This window comes from Polypterus senegalus, chromosome 12, assembly GCF_016835505.1.
Source record: "Polypterus senegalus isolate Bchr_013 chromosome 12, ASM1683550v1, whole genome shotgun sequence".
NCBI lineage: Eukaryota > Metazoa > Chordata > Cladistia > Polypteriformes > Polypteridae > Polypterus > Polypterus senegalus.
Window position 1 is genome coordinate 70,429,984 of NC_053165.1, and position 26,712 is coordinate 70,456,695.

At 41.3% G+C, this 26,712-nt stretch overlaps 2 protein-coding genes across 3 annotated transcripts in view; one reads left to right on the forward strand and one right to left on the reverse strand.

Moving 5' to 3' along the window:
• Nucleotides 1–84: 84 nt before the first annotated feature.
• On the reverse strand, nucleotides 85–11,512 carry anapc7 (anaphase promoting complex subunit 7). Its single transcript, XM_039772151.1, has 11 exons — nucleotides 11,189–11,512; nucleotides 9,709–9,895; nucleotides 9,319–9,438; nucleotides 7,645–7,756; nucleotides 4,794–4,947; nucleotides 3,708–3,850; nucleotides 3,122–3,239; nucleotides 2,633–2,829; nucleotides 2,209–2,433; nucleotides 1,753–1,903; nucleotides 85–934 (listed from the first exon to the last, which is right to left on the reverse strand). The coding sequence occupies exons 1-11, from the start codon at nucleotides 11,287–11,289 to the stop codon at nucleotides 745–747; spliced, it is 1,698 nt and encodes a 565-aa protein (XP_039628085.1). The 5' UTR covers nucleotides 11,290–11,512; the 3' UTR covers nucleotides 85–744.
• A 20-nt stretch (nucleotides 11,513–11,532) lies between these two features.
• The window catches only part of ube2g1b (ubiquitin-conjugating enzyme E2G 1b (UBC7 homolog, yeast)), a 36,168-nt gene continuing 20,988 nt past the window's right edge, over nucleotides 11,533–26,712 (forward strand). Inside the window, exons 1-3 of one of the 2 annotated variants that reach the window (XM_039772153.1) lie at nucleotides 11,533–11,692; nucleotides 15,514–15,640; nucleotides 25,169–25,271. In XM_039772153.1, coding sequence (XP_039628087.1) covers nucleotides 15,610–15,640; nucleotides 25,169–25,271 — 134 coding nt within the window. In that variant the 5' untranslated portion in view covers nucleotides 11,533–11,692; nucleotides 15,514–15,609. Of the gene's footprint in view, nucleotides 11,693–15,513; nucleotides 15,641–17,134; nucleotides 17,451–25,168; nucleotides 25,272–26,712 lie in introns of those variants that run through there. The other variant, XM_039772152.1, reaches the window with a different exon arrangement.

Below are 26,712 nucleotides of genomic sequence, written 5' to 3' on the forward strand. Positions count from 1 at the left end.
CTTGTTTCTTTTTGTTATGAGATTGCAAGTTGTAGTTTGTACGTTCTGCTTTTTCTGTGCAAAGCCAAAACACAAACCTCAAGCTTGTAAATATTGAACTTTATTATTCAGAAAAAAACCGCACAATGTAAATACAAAAATACAATTTGAACGTTTAGAAATGTACAGTCTTAAGCACTTGAACACTTGCTCCTCCGCAAATCGCTCAGAGTTTACGGAGCGGGAGAAAGTGTTGGACCACCTCTTCAAAATAAGCCCCCATTCGACTCATTTAACCTGAATTCAGTCTTGAGTTTATCGTCCATGCAGGTGTCTAACTTGTGCTTAAACAAAGCAGTTCTTTAAGACAATGTTATATTCACAGATTACAGGTAAACAAACTGGTCAAATACAAAACAAGAAGGTTTAAAGTGCTAATAATTGCAACTACAGAGATCTTCAAATGCTTTGACACCCCATTATTTGCAGCACATACTGGAATAATACGACGTTACCATGCAGTCAACATCCTCTAACGATCATGGCTTTATACTTTGCCTTCTCCATTACGACAAAGAATGCAATGCCCTGTAAGGAAAAGATAGCACCCCAGACGTAGAGGCCAATATTTTCCAGTTTTATAAATAAGCCATTTAGTTCATTTTAATTGTTAACGTAAGAAGAAATAAAGAGTTCACTGAACTAAATAACAGCACCTGAAAACAGGCAACAGGTAAACGTTTGCTTCCATCTTCCACTGTCATGTCACTGCATTCCAAACCACTGCACCTGATCGGCCCACTGTGCTGCTTCACTGTCACTCCCCTCCAGATCTCCTTCTTCTCCACTGCCTTCCATGTCATCCACATCCTCCTCTGCTGTTGCTTCTGTAGGACTCTCTTCCTTTTCCATTTTCTGCATCCCCTCTAGAGATTTTTGATCATTTGGGTCCAAGCTGCATGAAAATACCAAGCATAATGTTCAGACTACACAACCCAAACCGGAATGTTCTAGTCCAAATGTATACGTTGTATAGGGTGGTCCAGATCTAATTCTGCAATTTTCATTACGCTGTAACTTAAGTTTATTACATAGAAAACCATCCGAAAAAATCCCGGACCTTCGAGAAGTGTGCAAACTGACGACAAGAAGAATTGGCTTTGCACCAAACTGGAATTGTCCCCTCATAAATCAAATTCTTCCAGACCACCTTCTGCATAATTATATCTGGACCACACTGTAGAAATGAATCAAAAAGTGTATAACCAAGAGCAATGTGTCCATTTTTATTTATGGAGAGACGAGGAAGTATGGTAATGCGTTGTGCACGTGTCACAACAGCAACTTCCTCGCTGTGAACATAACACCGATTATTGGTAAATTATGGGATGGTACAAACTTCACATCGTCACGTTTTAATATTGTACGATGTGTGCTTTGGTGTTAGAGGGTTTGAGGTTGCAGTATCTCGGTGAACAAGTGATTTGTCAAAACTGGTGAAAAATAAAGGTTATTGCTTGAAAGTTAAGAATTATTATTTTAAAAATTAACAGTTATTTAGCGCTTTTCTCACTATTTAAAGCGCTCAGCAATTGCAGGTTAAGGGCCCAGCAGTGCAGAGTCCCTTTCGGCATTTACAGGATTTGAACCGACACGATATGATAACGGTATGCTGCTTCTGCTTTTACAAATTGGCATATCTGTAATTATTTGCTTTAAACAAAAATAGCATTTGGGAAAATCAAGGTGTAGGCCATGCAGCCATCCCGTTACCTCAGTGCTATGCTGTACTGGTCCATGGCCTCCTGATAGTCACTGACTGCCACTAAGAAGTCGCCAAGCATCCGGTGCAGAACGCAGTCACTCTGATTAGCCAGCGCGTTTCGCAGAAGAGTTATTCCCTCATCGTATTTCTGTTCTCGATCTGTAAAGTACAAGGAGGTACCAGAAAAACATTGAGCACCACTCAAAGCCAGTTCTTTAGCCTTAAAGCAAACAGAGTACCCATTTTTAGACACAATCAACAGATAATATAAATGCTAAAGCAAATTTCTGCATGTTCACTTAAAAAATCTGGTAGATTCTAGCGCACTGCGTAATCTAAAATGGAAGTTTAAAATACTAAAGCACCACTCGTGTTTGCTTTTCTGTGGCCGGAGTTGCTCTCTCGCAGAAGAAGAGCGAAGCCTAAATAAGGAGAACCCATAAAGCTTAATTCAGGATTCTTACTGAGCAATTCAGCCTTCTTGACAACAGCCTTGATGTAGTCTGGCCGCTGAGCTAATGCTTTGTCGAGCAGGGTCTTGGCCTTCTCTTGGGTCATGGGATCTTCTAGGCACACTGTAGCAAGTATGGTTAAAGTTTGGGCATTAGCTCCTAAGTTCTTGTAGACGTTGTTGGCCATTCCCATCGCTTCACGGATGCTGTTTGAGGCCAGATAGCAGTCAATGAGTCCTGCGAAAGTCAAGACGATATTAAGTAATGATCCAAAGCAACACGACTCTCCTGTTTACAAAGTGCATTTATAAGATTCCTAACTGTACCATAACATAACTACTGCTCATGGTTTTATAGTCCTAAAGGATTACAAACAAGCTAGAGGTGCACACAGATGTCAAATTGAAAACTTGTACCGCTGTATTCACAGACTTGCCTTCATAGCAGTCAAGACGTGAAGGGGCTAGTCGCATGGCTTCTCGGAAATGAATGATGGCTTCCTGAACACGGCCCATATTCCTCAGAGCTGCTCCTTTCAGGAGCAATGCCTGCACGCTGTTGCTGTTCAGCTGGATCGCTTTGGCTCCCAGATACAGAGCCCGAGAATATCGTTTGCTGTAGAAGCTGTGGCAGCTGAAGTGCAGCAGAAAACGAGAAACACTTAAGTCAAAATTTTATAAAAGACTAACAAAACATGATGAACATTTTGTCTAGCATTAATCTGCTCCTAGGATATGCCACAAACTACCCTTATAGTCGTTCTAAAGTAGAGAGAAAAATAAACTGGTTTGGTAATGCAAAGACTCTGAGCCATAACAGAGTATCCTCCATTCCTCCACCCACGGACTTCTGTGCGTGAAGTAAAGTTTGAATTTGAAACCAAAATGCCAACCCCGCACTACCAGAATGTAATCTTAAGATGTACCCAGAGATGACCCAGGGCTCAGCGTGCTGATCCGAGATGTTAAACAAGCGGCCACCGAGGACTTCCACATCGTCTAAGTGGCACTCCCGAGCCAGCAGGTAGCCATACACATCCATTCCTACAAGTAGAACAGAAAGAAGGTCCTGAGAAGATCAGAAGAGGAGCGTTCAGAGTACAAACAACGCCAGCTGACACATAAATGAAGCAGTCAAAAGGTCTTAAGTGTACGGTGAACACTTGCAATACAATAAAGTTTTTCCCACTCAGACAGGGTGGCCTAACGGTTCTAGCAATCTGCCTGGCCTCACTGGATTCTTCTCCAGGAATTTCTACTCCCATTCCTCAGATCGTGGACGTTAGCTCAAATGGTGAATCCACATGTGCAAACAGACATGTGACTGTGCAGAAGCGGGCTTTGCAATGGACTAACACCCCTGCCAGGGTTTTCTAAAAAAATCAGCCCATATTTAGAGGTTCATATATAATATTAGGAAATCCTATCCTGTAACAATAAATTGCATGCAAAAAAAAAAAGTGAATGTGTAATTTCTTTTTTGGAGTCACTGACCCGGCCTTCATGTCTCACCTTTTATCACATAAGGGTCCAGCATCTGTGCCTGCTCAAACTTAAGAATGGCGTTCTTGTTATCTCCAGCTCGGAAATACAAATCTGCCAGGCTGATGAGAAGGTCGACATTATCCCGTAACAAAGATTTCTTCTCCAAGGAACTAGAAAACCAAAAACGCCACGGGGTAAATGCTCTAATTGTGCAGAATAAAAGGTAACACGTAGCAACTGGTTGGTTTAGGGTGTGATCTTATGACGCCTTCTGCCGGTGACCTGACAACTTTACTATTAACAGAACAACTGGACGTAGGCCTGCAATAAGGACTTGCTATACTGCCGACACAGCATGGCCAGGCTTATCCTGAATAACCTGCCTGGATTCAAAGTGGAGAGGAGATGCACAGGCTTACACCTCCTTGACTTCAGAAAGTGGCTCCCAGAGGCACGGGATAAAAATAACAGAAGTTGGCCTCGATCTGGAAGGACTCGGAACGATTCCGTTCAGGAGTTAACCGTCTGAGAAGTTAGTTGTGAGATCGGCTAAGTAACTAATTCCAGACTAAAATTCTATAGTGACAGCCCAAAAAAAAAAAAAAAAGACATGAGGGAGGACACCAGTAGTGTTGAAAACTGAGCAGCGTAAATGGGACAGTTTCTAGCCGTGACAGAGAAGGCGACAAAGAATTACACTCAGGGAGCCTCAACACACACATTTTGCAGCTGACGACATACAAAATTACTACCAAGTAAATCTTCTAATTAACATTATACTGTGTGGAAAAAGGAGGGATTCTTACTTTCCTCAGTCCGACATTCTGTGCCCACTACAGGGGTATGGACTCTTCCTGTCCCTTTTGTGAAGTAAAACAACTCAACAAAGTGACCCAGCGTCAGTCACCCTCTCAAGTGGGCAGATGCTTTTTGGCAACTATACTATGAACACCGATCCATCTTCCTGCATCACCAGGATGTAATGCTATGTTTACCCTCAGGCTTCCTTGTGGCTTAAGGTGGAGTGTGTGATCACTAAACGGTGTTCTCGATATGTCACTCTTTAACCGTTTTAGGCTGATCACCCCAACACGCAGCACACCTGATACATACCAGATAGTATTAATCGCCCTCATATTGTCGCCCGAATGTATGAAAGCATGGGCCTTGATCCAGACGGAGAGCCAGTCCAGATTGGGTATGCTCTGCATCACGTCCATCGTCATCGAAGCCACCTCTGCACCTTTCACCGACAAGGACAACAATCCTGCAAAAGAGAAGGTCAAACAGGAAAAATGAACCGAGATGAGAAAAACAGAGAAGGTAAGTACAAGAAGGGGAAACAAATCCCAAGCTGACAGTGCAAACGTTAAGTGCTAAACGCAAACTTGGATCTTCAAAGGTGTGGGAGAAAGGCGTACAAGTTGAAACTTAAGGGACACATCGTATTCTGACGGACTTGGGGGTTTAAAGTAGAACCTCGATTATCCAAGGTAAAGTGGGGCGATACAACCTTAGGGAGCTGAAAACTTGGATCAAACGGATGGCTGCTGGGGTGGTGACACAGAGTGAGAGAGATCAGCTGACGTCACCAGGGAGGTCCGCTGCCGCTCATAATGGGCACAGAGCGTCACTGACCGTAAGGTCATACAACGGATAACACACACACCGGGACCTCCCCTGGATCTCTTTATCAAGCACTGTGGAGGGCCGCACCGCTCCCACCCTTCCCAATTCAATCTGGCAGATGGTACTGTGGCTTCCAAACCGGTTTTGCCAGGTTCTGCAACAGCTGTAGCTCCTTACGCAAATTCCATCCCAAAACAATCTGATTCACGTTTTTTAATTATGCAGCCTGGCATTTGTCCCAGAAAAATACACTGCAGGGATTGTTATATAACTCTAAGAAACTGGGGAATGAGTTTAAGGTTGGCAAACACAGTCTTCTGTTTCCAAAATTATAATTCATACCACAGACATAAGTCCAGGCAAAGATTCCAAAATAAAAAAGTTTTGTTTTGTTTTCAACTTTGGATTACTTATAGTAATCGAGGGCAACTAATAAAATAATAAATAAATAAAAAATAAATAAAAAATTCTTCACTTAGATTGTCGTTGCTACCTCTCGATTTAACTAACAGTTCCGGTTCAGTTTGTTCTAAAACTGGCTTTACGGTTTCTCATTTCCACGCCGTTGTGTTTCAGTTGAAGGCCCAACACGAAAATATTGCTGACTTACCTTCGAGGGGCAAAAAGTATAGAAACCTTCCCGATTTTTCACAGCATGTTTATTCATCCACTAGATGTCCGCAGAATATTGTGCCAAGCGTTCTCCTGGATTAGCACGGTAAAGCAGTTCATTAAACGTCAAACTCTGGCTTAGATCACGCTTGGGGTCAACACCAAGGGTAGTTAATGAAGAAATGTGAAGGCAAGATGTTGCTCACTTTACGATCTGATTAAACTGAAACGTTGCTTTCATAGAAGCTGGGAAATAATGGATTCCAAAATGTTTTTTTCACAAAATAATCAAAATGTACCCGTCCTATCATTCATTGTACTGGAAGGGCCAGTTTATTGCCGTAAAATCAGCTGCAACTCAAATTGTACATAAAGGCAAGATACCAGTGCACTAAAGGACATCAACGGGTACAGAGGCAGGCAGTCACATATGGAGAGGACACCTCACACAGTGACCAGGCCAAGGCTTAAACCGAGGTCCCAAAAGCTGTGAGCCTGTGCTTCAGGGGTGTCCAACTCCGGTCCTGGTGGGCCGCAGTGGCTGCAGGTTTTCATTCTACCCATCTTCTTAACTAGTGAGCCGTTTCTGCTGCTGATTCAATTGTTTGGCTTTCGTTTTAATTGACGTGACTCAGATCCCTTAGTTATTTCTTTTTCCTTAATGAGCAGCCAAACAATAATGAGACACGAAACATGAGCAGCTCACCTGAAAATAAAGCAAGGTGAAGGTCTCAGTCATGTTGGTCTGCTCATGTCACTAACACACCTTGACGGTGGTCTTGGAAAAAGCAGAAAATCAACAGTCTGCTGTGGCACAATGAGAGCAGCAACAAGTCCTGATATTCAATAACGTCTTTAATGAACGGCAAGAATTGGCTTCTCTTTAAGAAACTGGTTGGAGTGAAATTGGCTGGAGTTTGACATTCCAGTTTAGCTGGTCGTCTGTTGGCTCGTTTCACATCTCATTTCTTTTTGGCTGCCATTTAATAAAGAAACGAATTAATTAATAGGACTGAATCCTTAAAGACAGGGTTATGAAAAGGAATGGAAAAGGAGATGATTAGCAGTGAAAATGGCTCACTGATTAGGGATGGATGGATGGATACTTTATTAATCCCCAAGGGGAAATTCACATACTCTAGCAGTAGCATACTGATAAAAAACAATATTAAAGAGTGATAACAATGCAGTGCAAGTTAAAAAATGCAAGGTGGAGAGTGTGAGGCAGGTATAACAGACAATAACTTTGTATAATGTTAACGTTTACCCCCTCAGGTGGAATTGAAGAGTCACATAGTGTGGGGTCTCCTCAGTCTGTCAGTGGAGCAGGACAGTGACAACAGTCTGTCGCTGTATCTGCTCCTCTGTCTGGAGATGATCCTGTTCAGTGGATTCTCCATGTTTGACAGGAGCCTGCTCAGCGCCCGTCGCTCTGCCACAGATGTCAAACTGTCCAGCTCCGTGCCAACAATAGAGCCTGCCTTCCTCACCAGTGTGTCCACGTGAGACGTCCCTCTTCTTTATGCTGCCTCCCCAGCACACCACCGCGTATAGAGAGAATGAAAACCTGTGGCCCACCAGGACCGGAGTTGGACACCCCAGTCTAAGTAGACTGGACTGTACAGACACACACATTAAGTTAACAAACTCCTTTCAGTTTCCTACTTTGACTTCTATTAGAAAGAAGAAGTGAATTAAGGGACAAAATTCAAAGGACAAATACCTATAGCTGCATCAAGTGCAAGGGGACACTGCCGAAGCACTTCTTTGTAACTGGTAACTGCTGACCGTTCTTGTCCCGCCTTTTTGTACAGATTACCCAGCATCATGTTGATCTAAAAATACAAACAGGCATATTAATAACGAACATTTAAACACGTTTTCATATAAATGATGGAGATGAAAAAGCTTTAAAAGATAAAGAAAGCAAAAAAGACAAGATATAAAAATAAGATTAGGCAATACTAAATAACAATGAATCAAGTAAGGTCAGAAAAAACAAACATCAGCCCTCACTGGACAAAACAAACAGGAGTGTCAATGACGTGATTTAGGAAAGGGGAACGGCTCACAGAATGACCCATCGCTAACGGCTACACCCACTCATGGGGCGTTATGGACCCTTACACAAATCATGACAATCTGTCTAATTTCTCAGGTACACAGCACAGGTGAAATATACAATAGAGAGAAATGGACTGCCCTTGAGGGTTTGAAGGGTATACTGGACTAAATAGCGGACTACAGCTTTCAAGACGATTATAAAAGATGGTAAATTAGGCACAGGTTTCATTTTGGGGGGGTACAGCTTCCCATTTCAATTTCTAAAAGCATTTCAAGTGCAAACATTAGCAATCGCAGGACGCAGAACCTCTTATTTACTTTCAAAATAGATTTCTGCCCTAATTCAAAAACTTCTTAAAATAAAGTTAATTGTAGAGAATAAAACTACAAATACTTTAAGGAGGAGGTGAGGGCCACGCACTGATAGAGCGCATTGCTGCACCCACCACATGACAAACCAACTCAGGATGCCAGATTAGGACCATGCGAACGATGCGTGACACCTCAGCACCACACCAGTTCAGATGGAATGAAACCAGTGGGAGGTTTTTTTTTTTTTATGGTGGCTGGAGTGCCAATTCTGTTAAGTCAAAGTAGTAAATCACATTGAAATGTATATAACATTATTTGACTATACACAAGTCAAACGTTATATTCATTTCCCTAATACTTGTAACTGCTAGAATTATTCAAAATGGGGGAAGAGAATTAACATCTTCACATGAGGCAGCAGAAACACCAAGCTGCCCCCACAGCGGACACTACTCTTATCATTTGTTAAGTATTTCTACATCAGCCTGCTATTATAAGAGATGCTCCTTCAGCCTCATCTGAAGACTTGTGACTTTAGTCTGGCATACCCTGACTAGAGCTGCTGATTAGCTCTGCCTACAGCATTTCTGTTTATTACTCATTTGTATAAAAATACAAGGATCACAATATTTTTAAACCAATGCTGACCTTCCTCTATTCTGCTTCTCTTCTCGATACCTCAAAGGACTAGCCTGCCTGCCTGCCGCATCATTCTTTGACTTTGATTTTCTGGTTTTCTTTGATTTTAGCCCTCTGTACGTTAATCATTTTCTGTTCCATCCTTTCGTTCCTAACACATAACCCAGTCCATATCAGTCAAGATAACCAGCAGGATTTTTTTCCCCATTGAGATCTGGTGTGTCTTCAAAGTGTTCCTTTCATTTTTTTGAGCAGTGTATTTAGCAGGGGCTTTGATCCAAAGTGCCTCACTAGATCACACATGTCCTAGGTCCTACCTTATCACGGTCCATTACTTTTTTTTACTACAATACTAAAGCACAAACTTACGCCAAACACCCACCTTTGGAGTTCTTTGCCTCGATGGGATTCCATCCAGTATAGAAATGGCATCCTTATCAAGTTTCAAAATGGTGTAACACTCTGCAATTTTATACCTCACTTCGATTTCCGAAGGTATGCTCTGAAAATAAAGTAAAAAAACAAGCAAACAGTTCCCAACAGGAGCTCCTGATAACCAAAAATCATTCAAAGAGAGACAGAGACACATCTTGAGCTGAGAAGTTAGTTTTAAGATAATAAAAAACTGCTCCCGAAAACTGAAGTTTGAGCTCTGAATCAAAAATATGAAGTGTGCCTGCCAAATCACAGCTTTATTTCAAGCTTAAGACAAAGGCTATGATGGCTGCCTCTCTGAAATGAAGTCCCTTGAACAGTCAAGTGTGATGCCTACCTGTGCCTGCTGAGAGGCGGCTGAGCTCCCCGTTGACGGCCTCACTTTAGACGTCTTGCTCAGGGCTTTCTTCTGCTGCAGTGCCATCGTGAACTTGCATGCCGCATTACGGTACTCCTTGTCATGGAAGAGGGCATCGGCGTGGTACACCAAGAGCTGGTACTTCTGCATGGGAGTAAATAATTCCCTACAAGCAAACAAAAACAAAGAAAAAGGAAATGACACCAAACACGTGACAACTGCTGCAGTCTTGTCTTCAGGACATGATTTCCGACCACCAAACGCAGCAGCTCTCCATTTATGTTGTGATCTTCGGTGTGTCTAATTCAGTGTTTAGTTTATATTAATAAGGCTTTTGTATCGCTACATTTCAGTTGTGTTCCTAATAAGAGTATATGAGTCCACACTCTGTAATAATCTCCACTATTCTCTGCTGTCTTTTCCAGTTCTTCTGTGGTGGCAATCTGCGCCACCACCACCACCTGATCATGGCACCATGCGGCCCCCTGAGGTAATGGAATGAAGAAGGCGGGAGTCTCCGCTGTCCACAAGACCATCTTCTTCAAATCCTATCATGTGAAGCATGAAAACTACAAGGTTTGATTTAGGAACATTTATGTTAAGTACAATGCCCAGTGGGGACTGGGTGGTCTTTTGGCCTTAGAACCCTTGCAGATTTTGTTTTTTTCTCCAGCCTAACTGGATTTGTTTTTTTTTTTTTTTTTTTAAATTGTCTTTCCTGCAATCTGACGGTAACCGTTTTTGTTATTAATTCTTTAATATCAAAGCCTTGTTGTTCCTTTTCTTGGATCTTTCTCTTTGTCAACTTGTAAAGCAGTTTGCACTACATCTGTATGAAAATGTGCCATAGAAGTAAATGTTGTTGTTTAGGGTGACAATATCAGAACACCACTGACTGGAGTGACAGCATCTATCTTAGCTATCTACACTTCTGACTAAACTGTTGCCGTACGTCCTCCGATTTTTAGCACAAACTTGTCTTGAGGAATTTCAATTTAACCTTTTTTAATATTCTATTGAGGAACAAGTACCAAACATAGTAGCTATGAAAAAGAAAAATGCACACGACACGCTTGTGTAGTATGAGATTGAAACGTCTCTTAACAATAACAGTAGTTATGGGATGCCTTCCTCCATAAAGAATATACCGACATGCTAGCGTATTAGACCTCCATTGACTCATCACCCCATTAAACCGAAATTCTCTCTTTAGTTCTGCTTCACCAAAGAGAGCCAACGCTTACAAATCTCCAGGCTCGTCGCGGATGTGGACAGCATCGCACATCTGCAGTAACACGACGCGAGCAAACCTGACAAAAAGTGACAGCTGTATTTAACTGAATCCAAAATGTGCTGCACCCACTATTTACAAAGCAGGAACTGCAAAGACTCCATCCGCACACATCCGTTCACCAATTAGTAGCCCCAAAAAATCAAGAGAAGAAGACTTCTTACGTACGGGCTGTTGTTGCTCATTGTTAGCAATAAACTGCTAAGGATCCTGACGTTTGAGTGAAGTCCGGCAGCCGCCATTTCCCGTACATGATCAATGACATTCATGATTTCAACTTTGTTGTTTTGTTTGTTTATTTTTTTGTTTTCCTTTTTTTTTTTTAGATTTGACTAAAACAAGAACAAAAGCCTAAGAGCAGATGAGAACCGTTCAAGCATCCGAGTGACTGACACGGACGCACTTCAAAGTTTCGTACCGAATATGGCGCCCCGGGGTCCTTTGATGGGAGTGGGGAGGTCCTTCCGCTGTCGCCCGCCGCGTGCCTGTTTGAATTAGGCGGAGATCGGACCAGTAGGGTGCCTTTCGTTCAGCGTTTAGAATTTTTAGCGTATTTGTAAGCGGCATGGTACCCTGAAACTCTTCGGTCATTCTGTATAACGTCTGGGGAGCGTGACGCTCATTTATATTTCGTATGTCACAGCGAGCTGCCTCTTTACAAAGCTCAAACAGGTATGTAAAGGTGACTGGACTGTCATGTTAACAAACACCGTGTGTTCTTGTATGTGTGTAAATAAGGTCAGAACATCATTATGTCCAGGTTCTTTAACGCGAGTACTGGCCGAAGATGGAGAGCGTAAAACGGATTGGAAGCTGCTGGACCCTTGCGTCGTCTCTTTTAGCGTGATCGATTATTAATTAGAATAAATGTACAGTGGTCTTATTGACGACTTCTGTAAAACCTAACAAAGCTCAACTCTCATCGGTTACGTGCTCACGCCGTTGCCATCGATTTCCCAAGTTCTATGGTCTAATGGCAGTTCCTCTAGGTGCAGCCCGTCTACGTTTTCCCCCATGTTTCGGTGAGCTTTCTCCTTTTATTACCCCACATATATTACAAAACAGTGTTTGTGAAGTAAATTGGCAATTCAGAGAATTTGAATTAGTTAACCGATGAGGTTGCCAGCGTCCACTGCTGGTCTTCATTTTTCGCGCATTGCGCATGCTCACGACGTAATGACGTCATGTTTTCTCGTATTTGTTAACTCGCCCATAGAGTTGGTGCTGTCCGAGTTTATACCGCCGAGTAGTTGGACTGCTCGCCTGGAGTTCTTCATAGCTGTTCTTGTGTGTTGTGAGTGTTTGCCTGAAGTATGTGACCTGACATCCCGGTCTTCCGCGGAGGCTGATCTTGTTTGTAGTCTCAATATCGTTTCCGAAATTCGAGATTTCTTTCAGCTGTTAAAAGTTGCCGAAATTGCGTGCGTTAGTATTACAGCGTCAGCGCCAAGATTCCATAACGGATCGATCCTCTCTTATCTTTACATGGTTCTTTGAGGTGGCTTGTTGTCCTTAAAAGGACGACTTCCCCTTGGCCCATACAGTTAAGTGGAAAAAAATCCCTCCACCTGTGCACAAATTCGTCCAAACCTTGGTCGTGCAGCCGGTGATAAGGGTACATCAGCAGGGTTTGGTGTTGCTGTGTTGTCAGATGGCGCAACAGGGATGTCGCGTGTTGCACTAGCAGGTGGCACAACCGGGATGTGAAGTGAAGTGAAGTGCTGTGCTGTCGTTCGGTGTAACGGGATGTTCAGCGCTGGTCAGCTGTAGACAAGCAGGTTAACCTCCCTGTGCGGAGATGCAGATGTTGCGGTCTCTTGGCCGTTTTCCTTTACTGAAATGGCTCTGTAACCCTTGTTCCAGGTCTGGATCTTAGCTTTGAGATCGATGTACGCTTGATGTACGAGAGACTTATTTTTTAATTTTTAGTACAATTTTTAACTTTATATAAGCGTGGTTTTTAAAAAATAATTTATATATATATATATATATATATGTAATGTTTTAAAGGTAGCTTGTTCGTCTGTTGCAAGTTGGTGCAATTCCATTTTCGGTCGGCAGATGTCAGCAAGAGATCACTGGTGAAATGGTAGGCCAAAAAATAAATATATAAATAAATAACCTCGTTAATAAAGCGAGCGTTTACACACACAAAGAAAACCGGATTAACGTGGATTATGGTAGAAACCGGATTTCCTAAAAAACATTGCGATTACATGTGCAAATAAATTTCTGGAGTTATTAAACTGTAATAATCTTCCAAATGCTCTCACATTAAAACTTGTGTTCAGCTTGGCGAATATCTTTAGCTTTGTTCACCACCGTCTGTGATATTCGTGCTGCTCAGTGGTCCGCCACTCACTGGCGAAAAAGTCTGTTGGTGCGCATTGATTGGCCAGTTATGTTGTATTATTTGTATATGGGGTGTGTGTGTGTGTGCAGTAAATAAGAATTATGGGTAAATCAGTATGCTTCAGTTTGATTGAATGTTTTCATTAGATTAACTTTGTCAGTTTATTTTAGTAACCTAAATGAAATGTATGTTATAAGAGAAGCTTTATATACATGTAAATAAATAAGTAATGCATGCTAATGCAGCCCACTTCCTACCTGCTTTCTGAAACGTGCATATTTGTCTCAGACAGCCTCATTAACGGATGCTGCTGTAACAAAATGAAACGACCTCTTCAAAGTTCTCAAACTCTAAATTTGCCGTTTTGAATCCAAATCCTCCATATTTCGCTCTGCCTCCTCCTTTCATGTCTCCAGTATTCTGGTTAGAGGTCTGGCAGCGAGGATTCCACTCAAACAAAGGGGTTAAATGGGGAAACGCCATTTCCAGCTTCATCCAGGGCAGCAAAAAATGCTGAAGTCGGCCCCGTTCTTGGGACCACTCATTCTGGAGACCCCCAGTGTTCACTTCTGAGTAAATTTGTACATGCTGGGTTAACTTCTCATTTAAAAACATTAGGAAGTTTTTCTTTACACAAAGATCTATCTATCTATTTTATAGTGCATTTCCTCTATCTGTTATATAGTGCCTTTCTATCTATCTATTATATAGTGCGTTTCACATTATCTATCCATCTATCCAGAGAAGACTGACCTAGCTCATTACATGACTACAGGGGTTGAATTATGAGGAAAGATTTTTTAAAAGAGCTTACAGTTTAAGCAAAAGAAGATTAAGAGGTGACATGATTGAAGTGTTTAAAATTATGAAGGGAATTTGTACAGTGGATCAAGACTTGTATTTTAAAATGAGCTCATCAAGAACACGGGGACACAGTTGGAAACTTGTTAAGGGTAAATTTCGCACAAACATTAGGAAGTTTTTCTTTACACAAAGAACGATAGACACTTGGAATAAGCGACCAAGTAGTGTGGTAGACAGTAAGACGTTAGGGACTTTCAAAACTCGACTTGATGTTTTCTTGGAGGAAACAAGTGGATAGGACTGGCGAGCTTTGTTGGGCTGAATGGTCTGTTCTCGTCTAGGTTGTTCAAATGTTCTAAAATGGCTCCAAGAGGCTTCTTGGCGATTGTTGCATCTTATGAAGCTTCACACTTTGGTTCTTAGCCAACTAGACGACGGAAATGCCCTCCTAACTGGACTACGTAGACATCAGTCGGTTTCAATTAGTTCAGAATGCAGCAGCAAGAAAAAAGAAAATCTGAGCACATCACACAGGTCTTGGTATCGTTACACTGGTAACCCGTGTCCTTTAGATCTGAATTTAAAATACTATAAAAGCTATATAAAGTTTTAAATAATCTTGCTGTTCCCTGTATTTTGGAGGGCCCACTCCCCTGCACTCCCATTTGTAGCCTTAGATCTTCAAATGGTGGTCTGCTTATTATTCCAAGAGCTAAGAATAAAAGATGTGATGAGGTGGTTTTTTTTTTTGGTATCCACTGTGGTAGACGGCTAGGATGTCCCTCTGATGGAAAGTCCGGAGGAGACCGCATTTCCAAGGCACTACCTTCCCTGGGACGCTAGAGGGCATCCCTCCTGGGTGGCTGTAGCACCACGGATTCCCAGAGGGCATGCTGGGAGTTGGAGTTTGGTGCAAGTCTGTTACGTTCCGTGCGGGGGTGGGCGAGGGCTGACAGGAGGAACTGCAGAGCCTTTTTTTTTTTGAAATTCCATCCCACCTGGAGCACTCTCAGGAAAAACATAAAAGGGGGAGGGTCTGAGTCAGGAGGAGGAAGACTAAGCTGTGGATTCGGATGAAATGTGTGGCATGGGCTGGTGCTGGATTGTGTGGCAAAGTCGTGTTCTGCTTGTCATGTGTCGGGGATCGGGGGCTGTATGTGCCTTGGCCTTCACACTACATTTTAGTTCTCCTCCAAAAAGACTGTACATGCATAGAGATATCATATTTTAAATGAATGTGCCATCATTATTAATCTGTACTTTTCTCTGTTTTCTTTTCTGCTTTTTCTGTGGTGACGTATTCCAAAATCTAACCCCACCCCAAATCTGATCACAGCCGCGCGCAGCCGCCTGCGATGGTCAAACTAAGGTGATACTTCAACTGTCGGCAAGACCCGCTGCATCGGACCCTCTGGGATGAAGCCTGGAAACAATGAGGAGCAACATCAAGACACTGCTGTTAGGTAGAAGGCCCGGGGCGGGGGGGATTGGGTCTGGGTGGTCTTTTTGGTCTTGGATTCTCCCAAATATTTTTCTTTTTTTTTTTTTTCCACCTTTCTTGGCCATCTGACCTTCTCTGATGTGTCTTCAGAGACTTAAAAGTGATTCTGTGTATAAAAACTATGTTTCTATTATTTATGTATCTATTTTATGTAAGTGTGTATTGATTCACTTTTGTGTGTTTATAACATCTCATTTTTATTTGCATTTCTTTGACATCTTGTAAAGTACTTTAATCACTTGCTGCATATCAACGTGCTATAGAAATAAACGTAATTGTTGATGTCCCTGTGCCCTGTCTACTTTAATAAAAGAATAAGTGTCTGTGTTTCTGTCCAGTTCCCATGTCTGTTATATGCCATGTGGTATGATATCCCTAAGCAGTGTTAATGTAGGTGATGCACCATCTGTTGGAACGACAATTGCAATGTTGTTTATTACTACAAATGGTGTCACACCATCTATTAGAATGTCAACTACAACAAGAACAATTTCTTTCTTGTATAGCCCCAAAACACACAAGGAATGCTTAAATGGGCTTTAACAGATCCCATATTTTAACAACCCCAAGCCTTGTCTAAGAAGATTTAATGAAAAATGCAATTTTATATTTTTGTTACATGCTTTTTTGTATGAGATTCTTAAAAATCATGTAAATGTAATGTGTCACCTTTTGGAATGATTAAGGCAATGCCTTTTATTACTACAAATGTTAGGGGGTTTTGTAAAGGCACTGCTAATGTTTGTGATGCACCATCTGTTGGAATGACAAGTGCAATGCATTTTATTACAAGTCATTTTGATGTCTATCTGTTTGAGTGACAAGTCCATTTTATTACTAGCATTGTTTTTGATGCATCATCTGCTCGAATAACAATTGCAATACATATGTCTATGTTGATTGCATTTTTGGTTGGAAATTTGAAAAAGCAGTGCTAATGTTGGTGATGCTTCATCTGTTGGAATGACAAGTGCGATAACATTTTATTATTACAAATTATTTCATTGTGCCATCTATTGAAATGAAACCTTTTTTTTTTACTACCAATGTTTTTGATGTCCCTTCTGGTGGAATGACAAATGCAATGCATATGTCTCTGTTACATGCCATTTGGTATAGGGTTTGTAAAAGCAGTTCTGCTGTTTGTGATGTGTCATCTTTTGGAAGGACAAATGCAATGCATTTTGGTATAGAATTTGTAAAAGCAGTGGTAATGTTTGTGTTGCGCCATCTGTTGGAATGTCAAATGCATTACAAAAACTATTCCAATACAGTGGACTTTAAATGTTAATTCTGAGATGCGCTTTGATTTTCAATCCGGGGTTGCACAGTTGAATCCTGGTTTAAGCAGATCGAGTTCAGGCAGCGTCAGTACTACCTCCTTGACGCAAGGTGACGCCACTTCTTCACAAAATCTGAATTTGGCCTGCCGGGACAACCGTGTTACCGTGTGCCTTTGTGGTCAGGCGCGACGCGGGCAGCTGTGCACTGGGCTTGATAAAGGCGCGTGCGGACAGCACTGTGCTGGCTGGCGAGAGAGTGAGTGGAGAAGGAGGAGGAGGCGGGACGAGCGGCTCCAGTCGTGTTCCTCTCTGCTCATGTGTAGCGGCCACTTATCGGCGAGACGCCGTGACGGTCCGACTGCTGCCGAGCGCCTTTCTGCGTCTGCCTTGTTGTCTCCATTTGGCTTCTCGTGCCTTCACATAGAGTCCATCTCTCCATACACGCCATGACCGAGCAGTCGGCGCTTCTCCTGAGGAAACAGCTGGCAGGTAAAAGCGGTAGACGCGACGAATGTTGACGAGTCACTGGGATGGACTCGCTTATGCCAAGAGTCTCTTTTGTTTGCTTGTTTTCCCTTTTTGTGTGTTTTCATTTCCTTTTTTTGTGTGTGTTCTTTATGCGCAAATTATTGTTGGGCTGCGGACCCGACACTTTTAGGGGCTGAAGCAGAAAACGAAAAAAAAAATAAAACGAGTGGGCAAGTACTGGGCATGTCACTCGATCCAGTACTTATGCCAGGTTGTTTCTTAACGTGGGGCTATTTTTAAATCTTTTTACATTTCGTTTTAACGAACGGCGTTTCTTTATGTGACGGGTTTGACGTTAACGAATTGTTTCAAAAATTGGAGTGCCCCCAGAAAAAATAGCTTGTGTTTTCTCATAATTTGTCCGGGCGACCCCGCAACTAGCGACACGCCGTCGGTTCCGCGCAAACCTCTTTCAACAACATTTTTGAAATGATTCTTAAAATAAAATGGACGGCTTTTTAGCGTCTCAAAACCGATGGCTCAGCCTTTTGGGGAAGTGTTGTCTCTGGCTTCGTTTTTTTTTCTTTTTTTCTTCATTGTCCGCATAAAGCCGATGTTGCAGGATTTTAAAACTTGGCATTTACCCACAATCCCACTCCGTTGTTCTCTATTGTGTTCGCGCAGGCAGCACGACTGCCTTTGACACATGGAACCGGTCGGGATACCGGCAGTCGAAGTGTCTGCTGTGCATGTCGCCTGCAGTGTGGACAGCGGGCGTGCAGTGGAACGTTACGGGGGATTGGTCTTTGGAAAAAATTGAATGGTGAATTATCCAATAAAGTTACGGGTAAATAGGCTGTTGCTGGGGTGTTAATTGTTGTACATTTAACTGGGAACCCTACATCCCCAGTGCCAAGCCCCTCTATTGTCCAGTTTATTTTTATTTGTTTTAGGAGACACTTGTATCCAAAGTGATTTGCAAAAAAAAAAAGTGGGCAGCATAATTAGGTTACAATCAGTTTGGGGGACACATTGGGAACAGGTGTCACAGGACAAGGTGACAAAAGTGATCACCACCAGTGAAGAGGTTAGAGTAAAATACAAGCAGGTGTGCCTAGATTTCAAAATCTAGCTGTTAATATTAAACAAATTCAGCAGTGTCTTAAGTCACGCAGAGAGAGTCAGCTGCCAGATTTTGTGTGGGCAGGCCTTGGTCTTTGCAACCGTGGGGCAGACAAAGTTTAGGTAAAGGGTAGACGAGCACCTGTGTGCATGCCGGCATCTTGGTATGCACATTGTTTATATAAATTAATTAGGGATGTTTTTGATATCACTTTTTTATTGTCCAGCATCTCTTGACTGTATAGCACGAGAACTTGCATATTGAATATACCCCCGGACTTGTCGCTGCGTGATTATGCAAGACATCAAGCTTTTTTGGGGTTCACCACCGATAATGTTGCCCTTTAGACTTGAAAACCCCTCATTTTTAGGTCATTCTTTGGATAATATTGTGCTAGAGATGACAACCTTACAATAAAGAATAAACCAAGAATTAGTCTGAAGTAAAAATAATCAGAAGGACTTGAAGTTGTGCATGCCACATCAGCTGACCCCAGGGTTTCATCCCCTAAGGAAAAAGGAGGTCTCAAAGTTGCTGCTTTTCACAAAACTTTAAAAACATGTGGACTTGAAATATATACGTATGGTATTATGCTATTTTAAGATTTGCTGATCATCAATGTGATATTTCAGATATTTGATTCCTTATTTGTGGATCTAGCACTTTAAGAGCCAGTCCCACAAGGTTCAAAGTGATATATGGGCTTTCTTTTTAGAGAATTGCAAGGTCAGTGATTACAAAATATATATACACACACTTATACATACTTTAAAATGGTAGAGACTTGCAGGACATGTTTTGAGATTGCCTTGTTGAGGTACATTTTTAATAGTCAAGTACAGAATGGCAAAATTACTAACGGTTAGAGTTCAGGCATCAAGACTGAAACAGCCAGGACAACAGAGGATGACGAAAAATAAAGGTGAGTTCTGTTCAGGTCTGCTTATAGTTGACATTTTCAGTTTTGCTGTTTAGGTGTATCATATTTTTCATAAATATTTTAAAATGTGGCAACTGTTATTGATTTTTGCAGACAGAAGTTAAAACAAGACCTGCCCCGTATTTAAAACACCTTCCATAATACCTGGTTGCACAATCTTTTCCCCTGATAGCAGCTTCCATGTTCCCTACAGCCATATCACTTTTTTTCACCTTTCTGCTGGTCCATTTTTTCAGTTTTCAATTGCAATTTGTTCATATTGCTTAATATTTGCCCGATTTTCTTTTCCTTGTAGCGCACCACAGCACTTTAAATCCAACTGAGATCAGGAGTCATTTCAGACCCGTTTAACACTGTATGTTTTTGTACATTTTGAATGAGTTTTTTGGTTCATGGTCTTGATGGAGGACCCTCGATCTTTGACTCATACCTTTTTCTATGACACTAGGTAATACATTATTTTCTAAAAAGCTCTGGTAATCCTCACATTTCATAATTTTCTTAATACACTCAATTCGATCACTATGTTATGGAAAGTATGGTGGTGTATGGCTAAAGCTGAATTGATCTCTACAGATTGTTACACAGGATAGTTTTTAAGCTGTTTAGTTGTTTAAACCAATTTCTGAAGACTGTTTTAATTCCTTGTTCTACCATATTCTGGCATGGTCCTGACAAATGTATGCTTCCACAGTTTGCAGAGTTCAGGAATGGCAGAGTCTTTAAACACGTCCCAATATCCTTTTTCAATTTTTGTTTTGTGGTAGTTTTTCTGATTCTGACAAGTAGCTGTCTTGTCTTCAGCATTGTCACTAAAGACAACAAAACTATGCATCGAAGCTGTCATTCGTTGCTTAATTCATGCCGTGCGAGTAATGGCAGTTTATTGCAGGTGGATCAAGTTTCAATGCATTGAGAATCTATTTTTATTTCCTTAAATTATTTTGAATTCTTCAAAAAGGGAAAAATATCATTGTAGTACTACTTATGGTATCTCTTCACGTTTCTTTTTTTAATTGTCTGATCCTGTGCTGCTATGCACCACACGCATAAACGTAAGTGGACCAAAGATGATGTACTTCCCACTTTCTTTCAGAAGATATTGTAAATGATGTCCCTAAAATGCAAGGATTCTAGTAATGTATACCAGAATGAGAACTTTGACTTTTAACTGTGAAAACTTCTGTTGTGGTGAAGGAAACGTATATTTATCAGGTAATATTATCCATTTAATCCACTTGATCTGAATCCAGCTTGACCTGCCAAGACATGAGGTCAAAAGGGCACAAGCTGTAAATGTGAGTAAGAGCTGGTGGTGCTTGGTGTCTGGGCAATGTCGAGTGTTACCAGAAAACTGCATTAAATCACTCTTCGTCGGAGGGGGCTGTGTGGAGAGGGTGTCAGACTTCTGCTTCCTGGGAGTCCACATCATATAAGACATGTCCTGGGGTGTGAACACAACTGAGCTGGTGAAGAAGGCTCAGCAGAGACTATTTCCTGAGAGTCCTCGGGTTGAATAACATCCCCCCCAAAACTGCTGGTGTCCTCCTGTTGCTGCTCTATTGAGAGTATCCTGTGCTACTGCCTCTGTGTGGGGTTTTCCAGCTGTACAACTGCGCAGAGGAAAACACTTCAGCGGATCGTATAGACTGCCCAGTAGATCATAGGCTTGCTCTTTACCCTCTCTGGATGAACTGCACAGCTCTCGCTGCCTTAGGAAAACAGAAAATATCTTCAGACTCCTCACACCACGTTCACGACATCAGGCAAAAGATAGAGGAGCAAATTAGAAGAGTAACGTGTTCAGAAACGTTTGATGTTCATCTGTACTGTTTCTTCAGAATAACTCCTACTCCCATTTCTCCTCCCATCCACACCATGATAGAACAATTTGAATAGCAGTGCAAAAAGATGACATCTTGTGCAGTAGTGTTCATGTGCAATTAAGGTCTTATGTTGAATGTTTGTTTTCTGCCTTATTTCTTATCCTTCTCCTTTTGTAATTTTATATTTTGACACTGTGTGGACTGCACCTAATTTTTGTATTTGTTACAATGACAATAAAGAGATTCTGATTCTGAATAAGACCCAACTCTGATTGATGCCAGAGGTGTGACGTAGCTTGATATTCCTATAAAATTTGTGTCTAATCAAGCTTTTTGTATGTTTACTGACAGTTTTTGTGTCTGTTTACTCAATCTGAAATAAATCCGAGACTGTTCTTCCTAAATAGATAATTGGATTTTCTTTTCCCTGTCATTCCATTTTCTTTTAACACTCATTACAGACTATTACTTTGAGAATGGAACATAAATGACATTAATCATTCCATGTTTCAGATAAATCTGTGGTTCACTGTAAATACAGCATTTTCAAGCGAAATCTGCTTCCTTCATATTTTGTACATGTTTTTTGTATACTGTGTGTGTTTCTGTGCTGAAAGTTCTAATATTTACTTTCATACCTTAATAGGTCTGCATGAGAATGTTTTTGCAGAGGTTATACTAAGCCTGTGTCCCCTTAGGATGGCAGGACCTAATTGGATGTGTGACAGGGAAACAAAAGTTTGTATTTATTTGTACTTGATGCCGCTTTACAGCAAGTTGTTTAAATTTTCTGGGGCAGTGTGCTGGTAATACCTGGTTCAGTTTGCTGTCAGGAGGACCCTTGATTGTACAGTTAGAATGTTCTCTCTGTGTTTCATGATCTTTCATTTGTATGTCTAGCTGCTTGGGCAGTAAGTGTTTTTAATAAAATATGGCATTATTAGAAATAGAAATAAGAATTTCTAACAAAAATAACATTTGTGTCTTTTTGAAGAAAAAAAAATCACAATTTTTCAGAGATTTGTAGCCCAGTGAAGGTTCCTTTTGTATGTTTTGAATTCCACCATCAGCACAACTAATTCACGTTAAAAATGTAGTGATTAGCTGATTCGGGACATCTGGCGTTGCATTTTACCAGATGAGTGGTGTACTGGATAGTAATCGCAATACAGGGGTCTTTTAAGGAGTGGCTTGGAAGGCTAAGGTTACACACTTTAACAGGCATGAAGTCTTAGTTTTGAGTCAGCAAGCAGTAGACCACTCAACCAGGTGTTCACGTTTGTGATATTCAAACTGCTGTAAAGGAATTTCCGCAGTTGCATTCAGAAAACTCCGCTTAAGACCCACAGCTGTCTGCTTCTGATAATAGGGACTTCATTTTATTACTGGATGGAAGGGAATCCAGTGGTGTTTTTGATCAGCATCAGATAGCAAGAAATGTTAAAAGAGATGACCTTTTGAGATGTGTTGTAGCTACGAAGCCATTTTTGTGGAAATACAATAAGCACATTAGACTAGTACATTTAAAAAATAAAACCATGAAGTGTGAAACAGTTGCAGAAAGTCTTATGGAGCGATAAGTACAAATTTGGAATTTGTGGCTTACAGAGTCATCAACATGTCTTAAGAAGAGCTGGCGAGAAGCATGTTGATCTGTCTGGAGCCACCTTTAAAGGAGTGATGGCTCCTCCTTGGTCTGGGAAGTACTTTTCTGCCAACGTAGAAAGGGATCTGGTCAAAATCAATGAAAAGACTGCTGGGAGATAAGAATAGTGTTTGATTCATAAAGTTGTACATTCGAGAAAACTACATGGAAAAAATTAATCTTTCAGCCTAATATCAACCTGAAGCACCATTTAGCGCAGCCCAGAGTGAAAATGCTACCAATTCCTGACCTAAACTTAAATGAAAGTGTGGGTGTACTCAGTAAAAGACAGTAAAAATCAAAAGTTGGGGTAAAAACATTGAAAGAAGTGATTGTAGACCTAATTGAAATTATTAAGCTGGTCAAGCCCTTTATGTCAACTTAGAGAAGCATTGTGACATGATGGGGTTTTTTTTATATATATATATATATATATATATATATATATATATATATATATATATATATATATATATATATATATATATATATATATATATATATATATATATATATATAAATATAAAAAATAGTGTTACAGACAGGTGTGTACAAACTAACCCAACTGATTTAATTACGTCAACATTTTTCTTTTCTGACCTTTGCCAATTAGCCTGTCTTCAAGGAACATTTAAATATAATAATGCAAATTTTCTTACTGTATATTTATGTTGCTTTTTTTTTTTTTATTATTGCTGCACCATTATTATTGGAGAGTCCATCTGTCTTCACAAAATGCCTTAATTGTTAAATAATAATAATAATTGGTGAAGAGAAGAAAACTCCTGTTGTGTTGTATAATCATCTATATGTCATTTTATTCAAGTGAATGTTCAAGACATGCAAAATGCAGGCTTTTTTTGTGCATTGCTAAATATTATTTTAGCCAATAAAACATAAGTTAGGTATGTTTTGAGCATGTGACTTTATAATGGGTATATGGACTATGAGTCAAGTGCGAATTGTGTTTAATCTCCATGGACATTTTTCACATCTCTTGCTGCTGTGCAGCACAGGTTGACATTGGGTTCTAATATCTATTTTATTATTTTTTTTCTCATTTTTAATGCAAAGATGAGGTAAAAATTTTGCCATCACTACAAACTGCATTGGTTAAGTAACATGAATAAATTAAAAAAAAAAAAAAAGAGTTGCAGTATTCCTTTAACATGCTTCATGTCGTTCTAGCATATTCAATTTTGGGTCCCATCTCATGATTTTTCATAACTACTTAATTTAATGTTATTGACTCTGCTGTGGGCTGGCACCCTGCCCAGGGTTTGTTTCCTGCCTTGCGCCCTGTGTTGGCTGGGGTTGGCTCCAGCAGACCTCCGTGACCCTGTAGTTAGGTTATAGTGGGTTGGATAATGGATGGATGGATGTTCTTGACTTGTACTGCAAGGCCTATTGGCAATATAAGTATCCACCTGGCAGGCAGTCCTTGTTTTAACTGGAAACATCGCATACATCAGTTATGAACTTCAGAGAAATGGATTTGACTAAATGCCAAGAAATGAGCAAGAGCACAGGCAGTATAGCCAGGCCATGTACTTGCCCAGGTGTAGATTCTTTGAGATGACTCCCCTCTAAACCTTACTTGAACTTCCACAAGTGTCTCCCCCATTCTGCATTTACAGACATGGACATTCATGGCATTCATGTTTTCCATTAAAGAGAGTAGAGCTGTTAAACAGCTGAATGATTCTCATGATGTAATTTATTATACTTTCTGGTAACTTGAAGCATCTTGTATCAACTTGCAAAACCAGAGTCTTTCCTGTTTGGTTTTTTTTTTTTTTTATTTTTTTTTTTTTTTTGACATTAGTTTATAATTGCAAACAGTGTTGTGTACACTTGTCATAAGGAGGCTAAACAAGGAAGTGTTTGCTTGAGAAACTGCTTCTAAACATGTTCCTAGTTTGAGCTGGTTCTCTAGAATTAGCTTTGTGAGCAATGTTTTTGCATTGCTTAAAGTTAATTGTGGTCTAGATATAAGAAGTGTGATGGAGACACAGGCTCCGTCCATGATTCTGTGGTACTAGGTTTTCAAAACTAAAAATTGAGAGGGGGAAAAGTTAGCAGTACAAAGTTTTGTAAATTAGTTTTGTTTGGGTTTCAAACCCTCATAAAAGTTTCATTTGACGTGAGCTAGTGCTGAATTTTTCACAACCAAGTAACATTATCTTTTTGATCTTCTCCTTACAGAGCTTAACAAGAACCCGGTGGAAGGGTTTTCAGCTGGCCTTATTGATGATGAAGACATTTACAAGTGGGAGGTTGTCATTATTGGCCCCCAGGACACTTTATAGTAAGTGTACCTCTTAATCCCGCCTTAGTTTAAAAGTGATTGGGTTTGTTTGCTGTCCAGTTCAAGCAAGTCCATAATGAGTGACACAGTGAACAAAGTTTTTAATGGGCATCATATTTTCTTTAGACAGGTAGTCCCCAAGTTACGGACATATGACTTACGAATGGGGCCACAGCTGCTCCATCTATCTGGGGGACGCGACACAGGGTCCTCAGTAACTTCCGCCGCGTCATTCTCGGCCTGGGGATGCTGCAAGCGGTGGCTGGAGGGAGGTGATTTTGCTGCTCGCAGAGTGTAGTGTCCCTCGGGTGGCTCCGGTTGATGAATGGGGCAGTGGGGGGCTGCACCCCATTCCTTCTCAGTGGGTGGCTGGGTGCGTAGCAAACGGTGGCCTGGGGTCTATAGTCGCTGGGGCCACAGCTACCACTTGTGTGCTGGACGGAGGTTTGTTGGGGCGGTTCTCTGGCTGCCCTCCATGCTGCTTCAGCTACTGCTCCTGTCTGGATGGGATGGAGGGGGGCGTTTCACTGCCCGCATACCACACGTCCTTGCAGTGTCCTTCGAATGGCTGCCCCATTCGTTCTCGGTGGCCAGCTGGTGATGCTGCAAGCGGTGACCTGGTTGTGGCTGGACAGTAGCCATTGAGGGTGAATGGGGCGGTGGGGGGCAGCATTGTTGTGTGCCTCAGGTGGCTGCCTGTTGAATGGGGGCAGTAGTGGGCAAGTCACTACCCACCTTTGCCTGCATCCTTTTCATTCTCAATGGGCGGGCGCTACAGGCAGCATACTGTAGTGGAGGTGACTGTGTGGTGGGCAGGTGGTGAACCGCCCCTTGCCGCCTCCATTCATTCTTGATAGCAAGCCTGCTTCTACTGTTAAGCACATAGCAGGAAGTTGTCTCTCGTCAGTACACCAGACGTGCTGCCGAGGGGTGCCTTCCCACTGTGATAGTGTGTACAGTGCTGTGCAGAAGAGCGCATCTTAACCTTTTTGTCTTCACCTTTCAAGAATGTCTCTGAAACACAAATCTGATGCAAGTGCTGGAATGGAAAATCAAGTAGAAATAATAGAAAGGTCAGAGAGGTGAAATTCCACGATTCATTGGCAGAACACTTTGTTACAGTCGGCCAATAATAGCATTTATTAAAATAATGTACCTGTTCCGCCTTGCATCCAAATTTAACTTCAGAACAAACCTACAGCCCATCTCATACGTAACCCGGGGGCTGCCTGTACTTTGCCATATGTTTTGGGCTGTGGGGGTTGTCGGCTGTCCTGACTAGGATGGTTGCAATTATTTAATGTTGAGCATCTTTAATAGGATAGATCGGCTTTTTTTTTTCTTTCTTTCATATGCATGGCTTAATTATAAGATGTCAAGAGCTCACATTGGTAGGAGTAAATACTTTAAAGTTTCATTTTTGTTTAATTGTTCAATCATA